The following is a 13,245-nucleotide window of genomic DNA, read 5'->3' as shown; positions in this document are numbered from 1 at the left end:
CTTCCTGAGTCCTTTATCAATCCAGCGCTCTGCTTAGCTGCAGGTCTTCTCTCCCCTCTCCCTGACCTCGCATGTCTTGCTGATAGCAGCAGAAGCTGTCAGTCAAATCCGGTCACTTTGTTTTGTTTTATTGTAACAGTGTTTTTTCCCACACTTTTTTTTTCAGTATTTGTAATAGTAATAAAATGTAATTTAATAAAAAATAATTATGCATAGCTGACCTTTTACCCTTGAATCCATTTCTAATGTAAAAGAACCTTTGCACTGTAGTGCTTAATACTCTAGCACTATTGTATATTTAGATAGCCTTATGCACATGACTGTGTTTGATTCTGTAGTCCTTATTCAATTTAGTAGCCTCATTACTCCTTAGAGCTAATGATGTAGAGCCTGTTGTGTTACATTTTTTTATGAGTGCATGCCTTATCCTAGAATTGAAATTAATAACCTTCTATTATTAGGAGGGATCAAGAAATTAAGAAAAAGGAAATGGAAACAATTTTGCAAAGGCTTAAGCAATCTGAAGAGACGAACCGCCAATTAAGGGAGCGAACAGGGGACATACGTCGTAGTTTACGTGACCTGGAATTGACGCAGGAAATGTACGACGACCTGAAAGCTCTACCAGAGGATCAACTCTCTATCCCTGAATATGTGTCTGTGAGTGTTTTACGTAAAATGTACTGTATGTATACACTGTTATTTGGACATGGTTGATTTTATTTAACATGCACAATTCTTATTCTTAGACCATATTCTGCTACAGAATTAAGTTAATGAAAGCATGTAGTCATTGAGAAACATTTCTGTCACTTCAAATGCAAAATTTAGAGGAATTTCCACTTTTTACAGGCAAATGAAAACTTCCTGTCATGGCTACTGAGTCTGATCTGGTTAGTCGAAGGCTTGTCATAAATAAATCTGTTTTCCTGACAGTCTCCATGGCAGCCTACGTGTGGGTTAACCCTGCCTCCACTCCAAGGGTATAGGACCCCCCTCCCATAAATTTCAGCTCTCAGGTACAGCCAGTGTTCCTTTTTTGTCCTCCTCCAAGGACCTACATTTTGGATGTAGGTCCATCTATGGCCAGCTCACCTCAAGATATTTTGGATGGTGTCTGCGTGTCCAGGGTCCAGCCATGGGCGGTTGAGTGACACTTGAAATCCCCCAGCTCTCTGCGGTTGACTGAAGCTTGGCCGGCATACTCTGACAGGGTCTGAAGATTATTGGTACAGCTCTTCATGGCAGCGGTATTTGTTATTTATGTATTCCTCTTTGTGTTTTCTTTCCCTGGTGCTAGCGGTATTTTGGGCCCCAATGGCGCTGGAACGCTTCCTGCGTTCCAGGACGCCTTCCTCTTCCTCCTCTGCTGTCTTCGGCCAATCGGACTGCCGCCTTCCGGTCCCGCACATGCGCAGTGCGTTGCGAGCGAAGCTGAGGCTTGGTTCGCGCATGCGAACTTGCGGCCGCGTCACTGCTGACGTCATCGCTTTTAAGCAGCTGTCAAACCCCAGTACCCTTGGGAAGTACTGTGGGCGTTGTGGCAGCTTCCCTGTGTTTCCGGATTCCTTGCTACAGGTATGTGCAAAGGTGTTTGACAGGCAGAGGGGGGGGGGGGGGAGGAGGAGGAGGATGGTTACATTATACTATCCACTGTATTGTTCCTGTGTCTGATGTATGCTACCTTTCTTTATCAGTCTGCTTGTTTGGCCTGAAGTATGGATCCTGTGTCACCGCCCTCCTGTGGCCAGCCCTCTCATACTCTCATAACAGGTGGGTGCTGCCGTTTTCAGGGGGGGGGGGCTAGCTGGTTCCTGGTTCATGGCTAAATCCAGTGTCTCCCCAATTTTTATCTTTCTCCATCAGCTCTTCTAGGTCTGGAGCACCTCAGGATAGAGACCCTGTCAGACCACGTAGGAGTTCATCCTCCAGATCAAGACGTCATGAGTCTCCATCAGGAAGTAGGCTTCAGAGGAGACTCTCTAATTCCTCCTCCAGACACAATACACAACACCATGGTCACTGCACAGATCAGAGAGATTGTTGGGGTTGTGGGGCGCATGTCCCGGAGGAGAGTCCTCATGCGAGCCATGTTTCGCTCGCGCAGCCGGTGAGAGGGAGCCCGAGGACCGCAGATTGGAAACCCTAGTGAAGAGGGTAGTGCAACAGTCCCTGAAGGAGTGGGGTACTGCTCCAGCACATGGTCCCACCACATCCAGTTCTCCAGCTGAAGTGCCGGAAGATCAGGGCCCCTCTCAACCGAGCCTTACTTCAGCAAGGTCATCAGACAGCGATTCTGAAGAAGGGGCCATGGGAGGCTTTGAGTTTGCCTTAGTGCCGCCCTTAATCAGAGCTATTAAGGAAGCTCTAAAATGGGAGGATCCTGTGTCTCCCCTGAAGAAACAACGGAAGTTTTTCAAGCACCTGGGTAAGGAGCGCATTAACTTCCCTTCCCCTTCTGAGCTGCAAGATGTGATCACTGAGGAATGGAGCAAAGGGGATAGCAAGTCTTCCCTATCCTCCAAGCTGGTGAAGCTCTATCCCTTCAAAGCTTAAGATGTAGCTCGTCTGGAGTCTGCTCTCCTTGTAGATGCTGCAGTTACAAGATTGGCAAAGCATGTTACACTGCCCCTGGATGATGCCGTTCCCTTTAAAGATCCTTTGGATTGGAAAATAGACCAAGATCTGAAGAGAGTCTATGTTACGGCTGGGGCAGCCTGCAAGCCTGTTATGGCACTAGCAACCATGTCTAAAGCCATGGAGGTCTGGGTGTCTGATATCGAGGCCAAACCTGGGAGCATCTCGGATGAAGCTGTAGAGAAGAACTCTCCCATTCATGAGCTCAAGTTGGCATCCGTTTTTTTGGGAGAAGCATCCATTGATGTTCTTCGCCTCTTGTCCAGATCAATGCTGTCTTCAGTTACAGCAAAGAGGGCCTTGTGGCTCCGTCCCTGGCTTGCTGATCCAGCTTCCAAGCAGGCATGGTGCAAAATCCCCTTTTGAGGGTACATCTCTCTTCAGCGATAAATTGGACAGCGCCATAGCAAAGGCCATTGGCGGTATATCGGGCTTCCTACCACATGATAGACACCTGTTTGGCCAGAAGAAGCCTCAACCTGGGAGGCAATACTCTAAGAGATCAAGAGATGCCCACTCCTACAAGCCCGGTAGGGATTTTCAGAGAAATTGTAGAGCAGGCCAATCTTCTTCGAAGGTCGTCCAAGAATCCAGCCCCCGCTGGGCAGGAAACCACTAAGTCTTTTTTAGATTGGGCCAGTTCAGACAAGTCAGGTGGGGGCACGTCTACTCCACTTCCGGCGTGTCTGGGCGGCCTCAATCTCGGACTTTTGTACCGTCAGAATGGTCTCTACAGGTCACAAGTGGTCTTTTCTGGTGGATCTGGTTCCCTGGTTTATTCCAACTCACTTGCCTTGTCGAGAAGAGAAGTCTTGCTCGCTTATGTAGACGCTTTGGTGGCTCAAGGAGCGGTGGTTCCGGTACCCGACCAGGAGAAGTTTCAAGGCGTGTACTTACCCCTCTTCCTGGTACAGAAGAACGGTTCCCGGAGGCCCGTTATAGACCTCACATATCTGAACAAGTTCATAAAGAACGAAAAGTTCAAGATGGAAACTCCACCATTCAAAAGGTGGTGCTGCCAGGGGACTGGCTCGCCCTTAATAGACCTCAAGGATGCGTACTTTCATGTACCTGTAGCAATGGACTTTCACAAACATTTCCGCTTCTCTGTCTTGAAATGGCATCTTCAGTTCATATATCTTCCTTTCTGCCTCTCTACCTCACCAAGAGTATTCTCCAAAGTTCTCCTCGCTGTTGTGGCTCTCATAAGATTAAGAGGTATACGTCTACACCATTACTTAGGCGATCTTCTGCTTTTGTCTCAAGACAAAGATCAGTTACTGGCGCACAGAGATCAGGTCATAGCGACCCTCAAGGAGTTTGGCCGGCTGTTGAACCTGCAAAAGAGTCAGCTGGAGCCCACTCAATGCCTAGTCTATCTAGGGGCTCAGTTCAATACCGTTGAGAGTAAAATCTCTCTCCCTGTGGAGAAGATACCGGTAGTGCGGGAGAGAATCCTCCCAGCCCTTTCTTCCTCCTGGTTAAAAGCCTCTCAGTGCCTCAAAATCATTGGCACCATGGTGTCCACGGCTCCCATGGTCAAATGGGCTCTTTGGCGAATGCGGCCTTTTCAGAGGGGGTTTCTACAGCAGTGGAACCCGGAAGAGCGAGAGCAATTCATCCACATCTCCTCCAGCATGAGGACCAGTCTTCTTTGGTGGCTCCAATGCAAGAATCTGCTCAATTGCCACTCTCTGATTCCAGTCTCATGGACCGTAATCACAACAGATGCCAGCAACTCAGGTTGGGGAGCTCATTGTCTGTCGGAAGTGGCTCAAGGGAGGTGGTCTTCTCAGAGACACACTCCAGTTTCCAACATCTTGGAACTCCGAGCAGCATATCAGGCTCTTCGAGCCTTCCGACACCTTGTGGAAGGGAAAATTGGTCATGATCAGGATGGACAACACCACGGCAGTGTCTTATGTGAAGAGACAGTGTGGGACGCGGAGCCTTTCCCTGCTACGGGAATTAGACCCTATTATGACCTGGGCTCAGGCTCATTTAGTCAACATTTCAGCAGTTTACATTCCAGGACCTCAGAACGTCCAGGCATATTTCCTGTCTAGGGTCCAGTTGAACCAAAACGAATGGTCTCTTCATGGGGAGTCGTTCAACTGGATTCTGTCGCTGGGAGTGTCTCCCGAAGTCGACCTGTTTGCCTCTTCTTGCAACCACAAGCTGGAGAAGTATGTTACGAGAGGCAAATGCCATCAAGCCTACGGGACAGATGCACTAACCGACAGGTGGGAGTTCAGCAGGGCATATGCCTTTCCTCCAGTACCCATCATTCTCAAATTCCTGCAGAGACTTCAAGCGGAAGATGTCGAAATAGTGATGGTGGCTCCCTTCTGGCCGAACAGGCCATGGTTCCCGCTCCTCCTACAGCTCAGGACAAGACTGACAACCCCAGCTATAGGGACCCAGTTCCTCTTCCCCTCAGACCAGACCTTCTCCTACAGGGAACATCAGTGCACCCCTGTCCTGCAATACTCCGGTTGACGGTCTGGTTCTTGAGAGGAAAAGGTTGGAATCGCTCGGCTGTCCGCCAACAGCCATTCCCACTTTAATGAGCTCTAGAAGACCGAGTACAAACGTGATATACCGTAGAGTCTGGTCAAAATTTATAAAATCTGAATATCCGTGAGGAATGTCTTCTTCATTCCCTGGGATTCAAGAAGTCTTAAAATTTCTCCAGGTTGGCCTGGATATGCCCCTTTCAGTAGGCACTTTAGAGTCCAAGTGTCGGCATTATCCGCCTTCTCCGGTGTTATGTGGGCCAAACACCCACTTATTCAACAGTTCTTTAAAGGAGCAGCCAGGCTCAGACCTCAGAGAAAACCTAGGTTCCTGAAATTGGATCTTCCTCTTGTCCTGAATGCCTTCTCAAAAATTGGCATGGTGTCCTCTTCTTCTATCAAGGACCATACCATCCGGACCGTCTTCCTGGTAGCCATCACATCGGCTAGAAGGGTCTCTGAAATAAGTTCCCTCGGCTATAGAGAACCATTTCTTACTTTCTTTCCGGATCGGGTAGTTCTGATTCCCATGCTGAATTCAAATCCGAAAGTTACCTCGGTGTTTCATCAAAACCAAGAGATTGTTCTTCCTACTTTCCGGTCTTCTGATGAGACTAGTCTTCATCCATTGGATGTGGGTGAATCCTTGAGAATCTATCTTCAAGCGACTGCATCTTTCAGACAGTCAGACAACCTCTTTATCTTGTTCCTGGGGAAAAAGAGAGGTAAACGTGCTTCATCCAGAACCATTGCATCATGGATAGTGGCAGCTATCCAACAGGCCTATACAGCTGAGGGTTTGGCTCCTCCAGAGGCGGTGACGGCTCACTCTATAAGGAGTATATCTACGTTCTGGGCGGCCTTGCGACACGTGACTCCAGATGTGATCTGTAGAGCGGCTTCCTGGTCTTGGGTCAATACTTTTATGTCCCACTATTGTGTGGAGCCTGCTTCACTGTCTTCAGTTAATTTTGGTTTGACTGTTTTTTGTCTGCTAACAGCAAGAATTAAAATTTTCTTTGCTAAAGCATTCCCACCCATTTGGCGTGAGCTAGTTATTTCCCACACGTAGGCTGCCATGGAGACTGTCAGGAAAACTTCCTATCAAATACTTACCATAATTTTTTCCTTTCCTGATGGTCTCCATGGCAGCCGGAGTTCCCACCCTCTCGTCTTGGATTTGGCTAAGATATGGAACACTGGCTGTACCAGAGAGCTGAAATTTACGAGAGGGGGGTCCTTTACCCTTGGAGTGGAGGCGGGGTTAACCCACATGTAGGCTGCCATGGAGACCATCAGGAAAGGAAAATTACGGTAAGTATTTGATAGGAATTTTCCGTTTTTTCTGCCAACTTTCTGATCAAATTGGACGTACTTGTACATCCTTCCGTTTTCAGTGTTTCTTTTAGAGACAGTGATGCTCTATAGTTTAAAAGTGAGCTGAGCAACTATACAGCCACTGGATCACTTTCACACATGGTGAAAGGTGGAATGTTGTTAATCCCTTGTAATGGCAAGAACGTTGATTTAAAAAAAATTGTAAAGAGATAGTTTAAAACCTTTTTAACTACTTGCCGACCAGGCTTTTTATGGCACTTTTTGTTTAAAAGTTTAAATCCATATTTTTTTGCTTGAAAATGAGTTATAACCCCCCAAACATTATACATATACATTTATTTTTTTAGCAGAGACCCTAGGGAATAAAATGAAGATTTTTGGAAAAAAATACACGTTAATGAATAAAAAAAAAAGTAAAACACAATAGTTACCCCAATTTTTTGTATATTAGAAAAGATGATGTTGCGCCGAGTAAATCGATGCCTAACATGTCATGCTTTAAAATTGGGCACACTCAGGGCATGGCAAAAAATTAAGCTACTTAAAAATCTCAATAGGTGAAGTTTTAAATGCCTTTACAAGTTACCTGTTTAAAGCTACAGAGGAGGTCTAGCACTAGAATGTTTGCTCTCACTCCAATGTTCATTGACCAAGCTGCATATCTAATCTATTACTCAATGGTGGGTATGTTAAATTTAAAATTGCTTTTAGAAATCCTGTTAGTATGTAGTGGCAGACCTAAATAAAAAGCTGAACCCGTAGGCTAATGACTGTGTAAATGACCGCAAGGGGGAGCTCACATTACAGTGAGCATACTAATAGGGTTCTTAATCTTCCTTAAAGAGGTTGTAAACCCCAAAAAAAATAAAATGGGGGGAAAAAAAAGAACTTGTAAGACAAAGGCATAATGAGCTAGCATGCATCGCATACTAGCTCATTATGAAATACTTGCCTTTGAACGAAGCCCCCGCTCAGCAGGGACACGGCTGACATGTTAGGCCATCCTGCTTCCTGGTTTGTGTCCTCCGGCAATCTGACTGGAGGCACGATGACATCACATCCGCGCATGCGCGCGGGAGTCGCCGTTCACGGTACAGGGCTCTGAAGGAACGGCACAGGTGGCCATTCCTTCCGAACGCATGCGCCGATGATGTCATCCGCTGCATGAAATTGAAATATCTCCTAAATGGTGCAAGTTTTACAGTACCTTTTAGGTTAGGTAAGCTTTATTAAAGGCTTACCTATAGGTACAAGTTATAAGGGAGGGTTTTCAACCTCTTTAATAGATTCAAAGTTTTGATGGGCTCACATTTTGTAACGCGTATTGGAATGATCTTATACCTTATGCTGATAAATGGCCACTTGTGAGCCAGCCTGAAAAATCTGCATTTGATGTTTTTGTAAAAGTATATGTATGTTATAAGGAACAGCATACTAAGACCCCATTCACACTAGCGCGACTTGTCAGGCGACTTGGTCGCCTGACAAGTCGCGGTGGGTCGCCCGCCATTGAATAGTACAGGACCCGTTCTAATAGGAGCGACACAAGTCGCTCCGACTTAGAAAAAGGGTCCTGTACTACTTTGGGGCGACCTGGAGGCGACTTGCATTGACTTCAATTATAGTCGTGTCGCCCCTGTCTGAACGGGGTCTTAAGCCCCTTTTGTAAACAGCATCTACAGCATCTAAAATGTTGTATTTGGTAATAAAATATTATCCTGGAATTTTTCAATAGGGACCTAGCACAAAACAACTGAATTCAAATTCACAATATTTATTAATACGGTTTCCTAAAAGAGACAGTCCTCTACTTTGGTAAAGCGCATCTAAAATTTTGTATTTTGGTAGTAAAAATATTATAGGAAAGCTGTATAGAGATTTGGTAAGCTATGGAGATTTTTAAGTAGCGTAGTTTGTCGCCGTTCCACAGGTGTGCACAATTTTAAAGTGTGGCATGTTTGGTATCTATTTACTCGGAGTAATCATTTGCTATGTAGTAATGTTCGCTACTTGGTGACAAACCCACGTGTCATTTAGCACCAGTGCTGTAAAAAAACATTAAAATAAATTTGTAAAACCTCTTGATATGCTGGGGATCACTCCCATAGACATGGGTGTGCGCAGCCTATTGCATTAGGGTGTGCACCCCAAAGTTTAAATACACATGCATGTGTTTGCCTACATGTATATGGCCCCGGTACATTACTCTCCCTGCTGGCAAAGTGAAATAGAAGTGTGTGGCACTTCTCTTATGGCAGAGCAGGTCCGAGGGAGATCTTTCCCATCTCCTCACTGGCAAACGGAGCGATAATGCTAATGTGCCTTAGGTGATTAGGGTGTGCACAGGCACACCTGCACACCCTATGCGCACGCCTATGCCCATAGATTAACGTTTTATACAGAAGCAGTTCTCCACATCGTCCACTTTTTCAATGCATCACTCCAGATGTATTGATGATCACTGCAAAGACAGTACATGCAACGCTTGCTGGCTAAAAATATTTCATGTATGCACTACATGCAGCAGGTAGGATGTAGAATTTTTACACTTTCTGCGCCAGCCACGGAAAGGACAGGGGTCAGGGCTTAGTGCAAGTAGAACTCTGGATCATCTTTGAAATATCTGGCATTCTTGTGTGCTAGAAAGTCCTACTCATTGAGTGGAGGCATAGAGTGTTACCGACATGGGAAAAAAAAAAGTTTTATGAGATTTTGTTCATGTATCCCAAAGACCCTACATTTTCCTACATAAAATATTAATATGGATGTCCTTTGGAAAAATAAAGAATGGCTGAATGCAAAATTTTAACTTACAATTGCTTTTATTGTGACTTGTAGAATTATAACAGGAATGTATAGCAACCTCTGGCAGAAACAGAAGATTGCTTCACTGCCTTTTCTGTACCTCAAAATACTACATTTCCATTAATTTAGTAAAAGTAAAATGAACACGATGCATGAAATCTAATATTGATATTAAGCTCACTGCTAAAGCCTGGTACATATTAGAAGTAAAAAACCTTATATCTCCATACTAACACAAGTGATGTTAGTGTGGTGATCTCCCCCACTGTGTACTGACATTGGTACTGCCTCCATGCCAGAACACATTAATAAGCACTGGCAGCTATTGGCTGTCAGCGCTAATCAGATGGGGGTTAGATGCAGATGCAGGTCAGATGCTGTTTTGTTTTCTTTTTTTTTTTTTCCATTCCAGTTTGACAGAAGGCGGTCATGAGCCCAGCTTCTGTGGAACAGACAGCTGTACACACAGGCCAAAAGTCAGTTGGTTCCTGTTTATTTTTTTAGACCGTGTGTACAAGGCTTAACCCTGTTTGATGTGGCAGTGTTTTTTTTTCTTCTATAGTCTGCAACCCCTCTGCAGTTTTCCCCATTTGCGTTCAGAAACACTTTAAATGGCCAAAGTAAATTGTGGCAGCAGTCCTCATCCTATAGTTATAGAATGCATACTCGCATTAAAATAAGCATTGACCAAGCTTCATATATAATCTATTACTCAATAGTGGGTATGTTAAATTAAAATTGCTATCTTGTTAAAATCCTGTTAGTATGTAGTGGCAGGCATAAATAAAAAGCTGAACCCGTGGACTGCTGTAAATGACCACAAGGGGGAGCTCACATTACAGTGATCTTACGAATAGTGTTCTTAATCTTCCTTAACAGATTCAAAGTTTTGATGGGCTCATGTTTTGTAATGCGTTTATGAAATAGGCTCACGTTTTGTAACCGGTATTGGAATGATCTTATACCTTATGCCGATAAATGGCCACTTGTGAGCCAGCCTGAAAAATCAGCATTTTATGTTTTTTAAAAAGTATATGTATTTTATAAAGAACAGCATACTTAAGCACCTTTTGTAAACCGCATCTAAAAGTTTGTGTATTTGGTTACAAAATATTAGCCTGGAATTTTTCAATAGGGACCTAGCACACAAACAACTGATTAAAAATTCACAATATTTATTAATACGGTTTCCTAAAAGAGACAATCTTCTACAATGTATTAAAAAGCAACAAAGGAAAATGTACATAGATTCAAAACCACCATATAGATAGTAGAGCACATCTTCAATGCTAAACGTTTTTTATAAACTCTAAATCAAATAGATTGGATGGGTGCCATTTAACGACTTGCCTACTGGGCACTTAAACCTACTTCCTGCCTAGGCCAATTCTCAGCTGTCGCACTTTGATTGACAATTGCGCGGTCATGCAAAAGTGTACCCAAATGAAATTTTTATCACAAACAAATAGAGCTTTCTTTTGGTGGTATTTAATTACTACTGGGGTGTTTATTTTTTGCTGAACAAACAAATAAAGACCGAACATTTTGAAAAAAATAATAAAAAGTTTTTATTGTTATAAAATTTTGCAAACAGGTAAATTTTCTCCTTCATTTTTATGCACTGATGAGGTGACACTGATGGGCTGCACTGATGGGCATTAAGGCGGCACTGGTGGGCACTGATAGGTGGCACTGGTGGGCACTGATAGGTGGCACTGGTGGGTGGCACTGAAGGGCACTGGTAGGTGGCACTGAAGGGCACTGATAGGTGGCAATGATAGGCACTGGTAGGTGACACTGATAGGCAGCACTGATTATGGGGCACTGATAGGCAGCACTGTTGGGCACTGATAGGTGGCACTTGTGGGTGGCACTGACCTGCACTGGTAGATGGAGCTGGTGGACACATATGCTCCTCCCCTCTTCGGGACAGATGTCCCTCTGACAGCAGCGGTGATCAGCTTATTTTTTTTTTTGCGTGAGGAGCAAAAAAAGCTGATCTCTGGCTGCTGTTTACATGATGTAATCAGCTGTCATTGGCTGACAGCTGATCAAGTGGTAAAGGACCGTGACTGGCCCCTTACTCCGATCTCTGATCAGCCGAATCTCATGGACTCCCTGATCACAGAGCGAGCCACCCGTGCTCCGCAGGGAGCGCACAAGCAGCTCATGCACGGGGAGGACGTATATGGATGCCCTCCCGGCAATTAAGGTCCTCACTGTAGCCATCTTTCTGCTATAGCACGGATGGGAAGAGGTTAATTTAAAGGGCTGCAACTTGTTATGTGACAACAAGTCGCACTAGTGTGAACAGAGCCTTACACTTTCTACATTGTCGGGTTATACTTTTGCCTATAGGAGGAGAAATAGATACTGGCAACAATAGGGCAGCACAGGATAACTCCGACCACAACAATCATGGCTCAGTCTTTATCCTAGTGTTCCCCAGCTGAGTGGACAGGTTTTCTTCCGGTCTGCTGTTCATCTGGAAGATGTTTCCGCTATCAACCGTTGCTGTTAGATTCATGTTGGATATGTTAAATCCTTGAAGTCTCTCCAGTAAACGAACAAGTGCTGGTATGTTTGTGCCAGATTAGTGAAATCCTGGAAATTTCTCCAGTAAAACTAGCACAGGTTACTCCATGCTTGTTTTCTCTAAGTGAAAGCTTTGCATCTCTGAGGGATAATCCAGTCTGTGTTCCAGTTTCACAAGACTCTGCTACAGCCAGGCCAGCAATTGCCTAGCCGCTTATGTTGCACTTTTGGCCTGTTTCCAATTTTCCCTTTACGCTTAGTTTTTTTTTTTTTTTAAGTACTTTGCAAGCTGGCCACATGGGGGAACCCTCCTCCTTATTTTTTACAATTGCCACAAAAGGCACATTTTTTTTTTTCACTCTCTCCTTTCTTGCCTTGCTGCAGTAATGATGCTGTTCCATTCAGGAATTTCAGTGTATTTCCACTAAGGGCTTTGGGTTTGTTTTTAGCAGCAGTGTAGCACTGTTTTCATGTCCTGCAGCAACCATTACTTGTTTGTATGTTCCTAGCTCGATGACATAATGTCTGGGCACAGAACTGTCACTCTGTGACCACAAGCGCACCCCCACGTCAGGACTTCTTATTTACTACCTTTAGGAGTTCCTCTTGTGCAGATGGTAACACTGAAACTCGTGAAGGGGTTTTCTTTATATAGCTGTGCTTGATGCAGCTTAGGATCCACTTCTACCTAGGGTTCAAAAAAATCTATATCCCCTTTCCCCTGCTAAATTTGACACAGAACTGTTGGACTTCACTGGTTTAGTTGGGGACTCCTTTTGCATATCTGCTATCAGAAGGTGAATCTATATTCTTTTCTCGTGGAAGAACTTTTAGACCAATTTAAGTCAGCGGTTATTGTAATAAAAATAAGACATTTTTTTTTTTCTTTTTGTGGCTGTTTATTCCAAACTTATCCTAATAGAACTGATGATGACCCTTTCCTCAGATTGCTATTTCTGCCCTTCAGCTGGTATAGGTATCTCCACTGCTGTGGTTGATTCCTTTATTATAATGCACGAGGGACAAATTGTTGGGAATTCAAATTTGAGTTTTAATGATTTGCTGAAAGCCTTCTGGCGTGTCTTATGTATGAGTTTTATGCCTGTACACATGCATAGGGCACTTTGATTTTAATGCTAGATTAAAGACCTATGCATTAGAAGCGTTTGATCAGCATTGCCTTTAAAGGACAACATCTCTTCTGACCCAATTTTATTTCTCCTTATCTGTTAGGAAACATTGCTTTCCTTTTTTCTTCTTTGGTCCCAACGTTAAGACTCCTGAAAGTGTAACTGAAGGCAAAACACAGAGAGAGATTAGGACATCTGTCAAGTTTTTATTGCTGTCTGTGCCCTCTCTATTTGTCCTGTGTTCCAATATTATTGAAAGTCTAAGTAAAAGAAAATCCAAAATT

General features: G+C 44.2%; 1 protein-coding gene across 1 annotated transcript in view; it reads left to right on the top strand.

Annotated features, from left to right (window-relative positions):
• PIBF1 (progesterone immunomodulatory binding factor 1) overlaps window positions 1-13,245 on the top strand; it is a 319,829-nt gene that overhangs the window by 30,722 nt on the left and 275,862 nt on the right. The window contains exon 4 of the mRNA XM_082245629.1: window positions 462-660. Coding sequence (XP_082101755.1) covers window positions 462-660 — 199 coding nt within the window. The remainder of the gene's footprint in view (window positions 1-461; window positions 661-13,245) is intronic.

The sequence above is a fragment of the Pelophylax lessonae genome (assembly GCF_965119305.1).
Source record: "Pelophylax lessonae genome assembly, chromosome: 2".
Lineage (NCBI taxonomy): Eukaryota > Metazoa > Chordata > Amphibia > Anura > Ranidae > Pelophylax > Pelophylax lessonae.
This window is presented reverse-complemented; position numbering and strand designations above follow the sequence as displayed.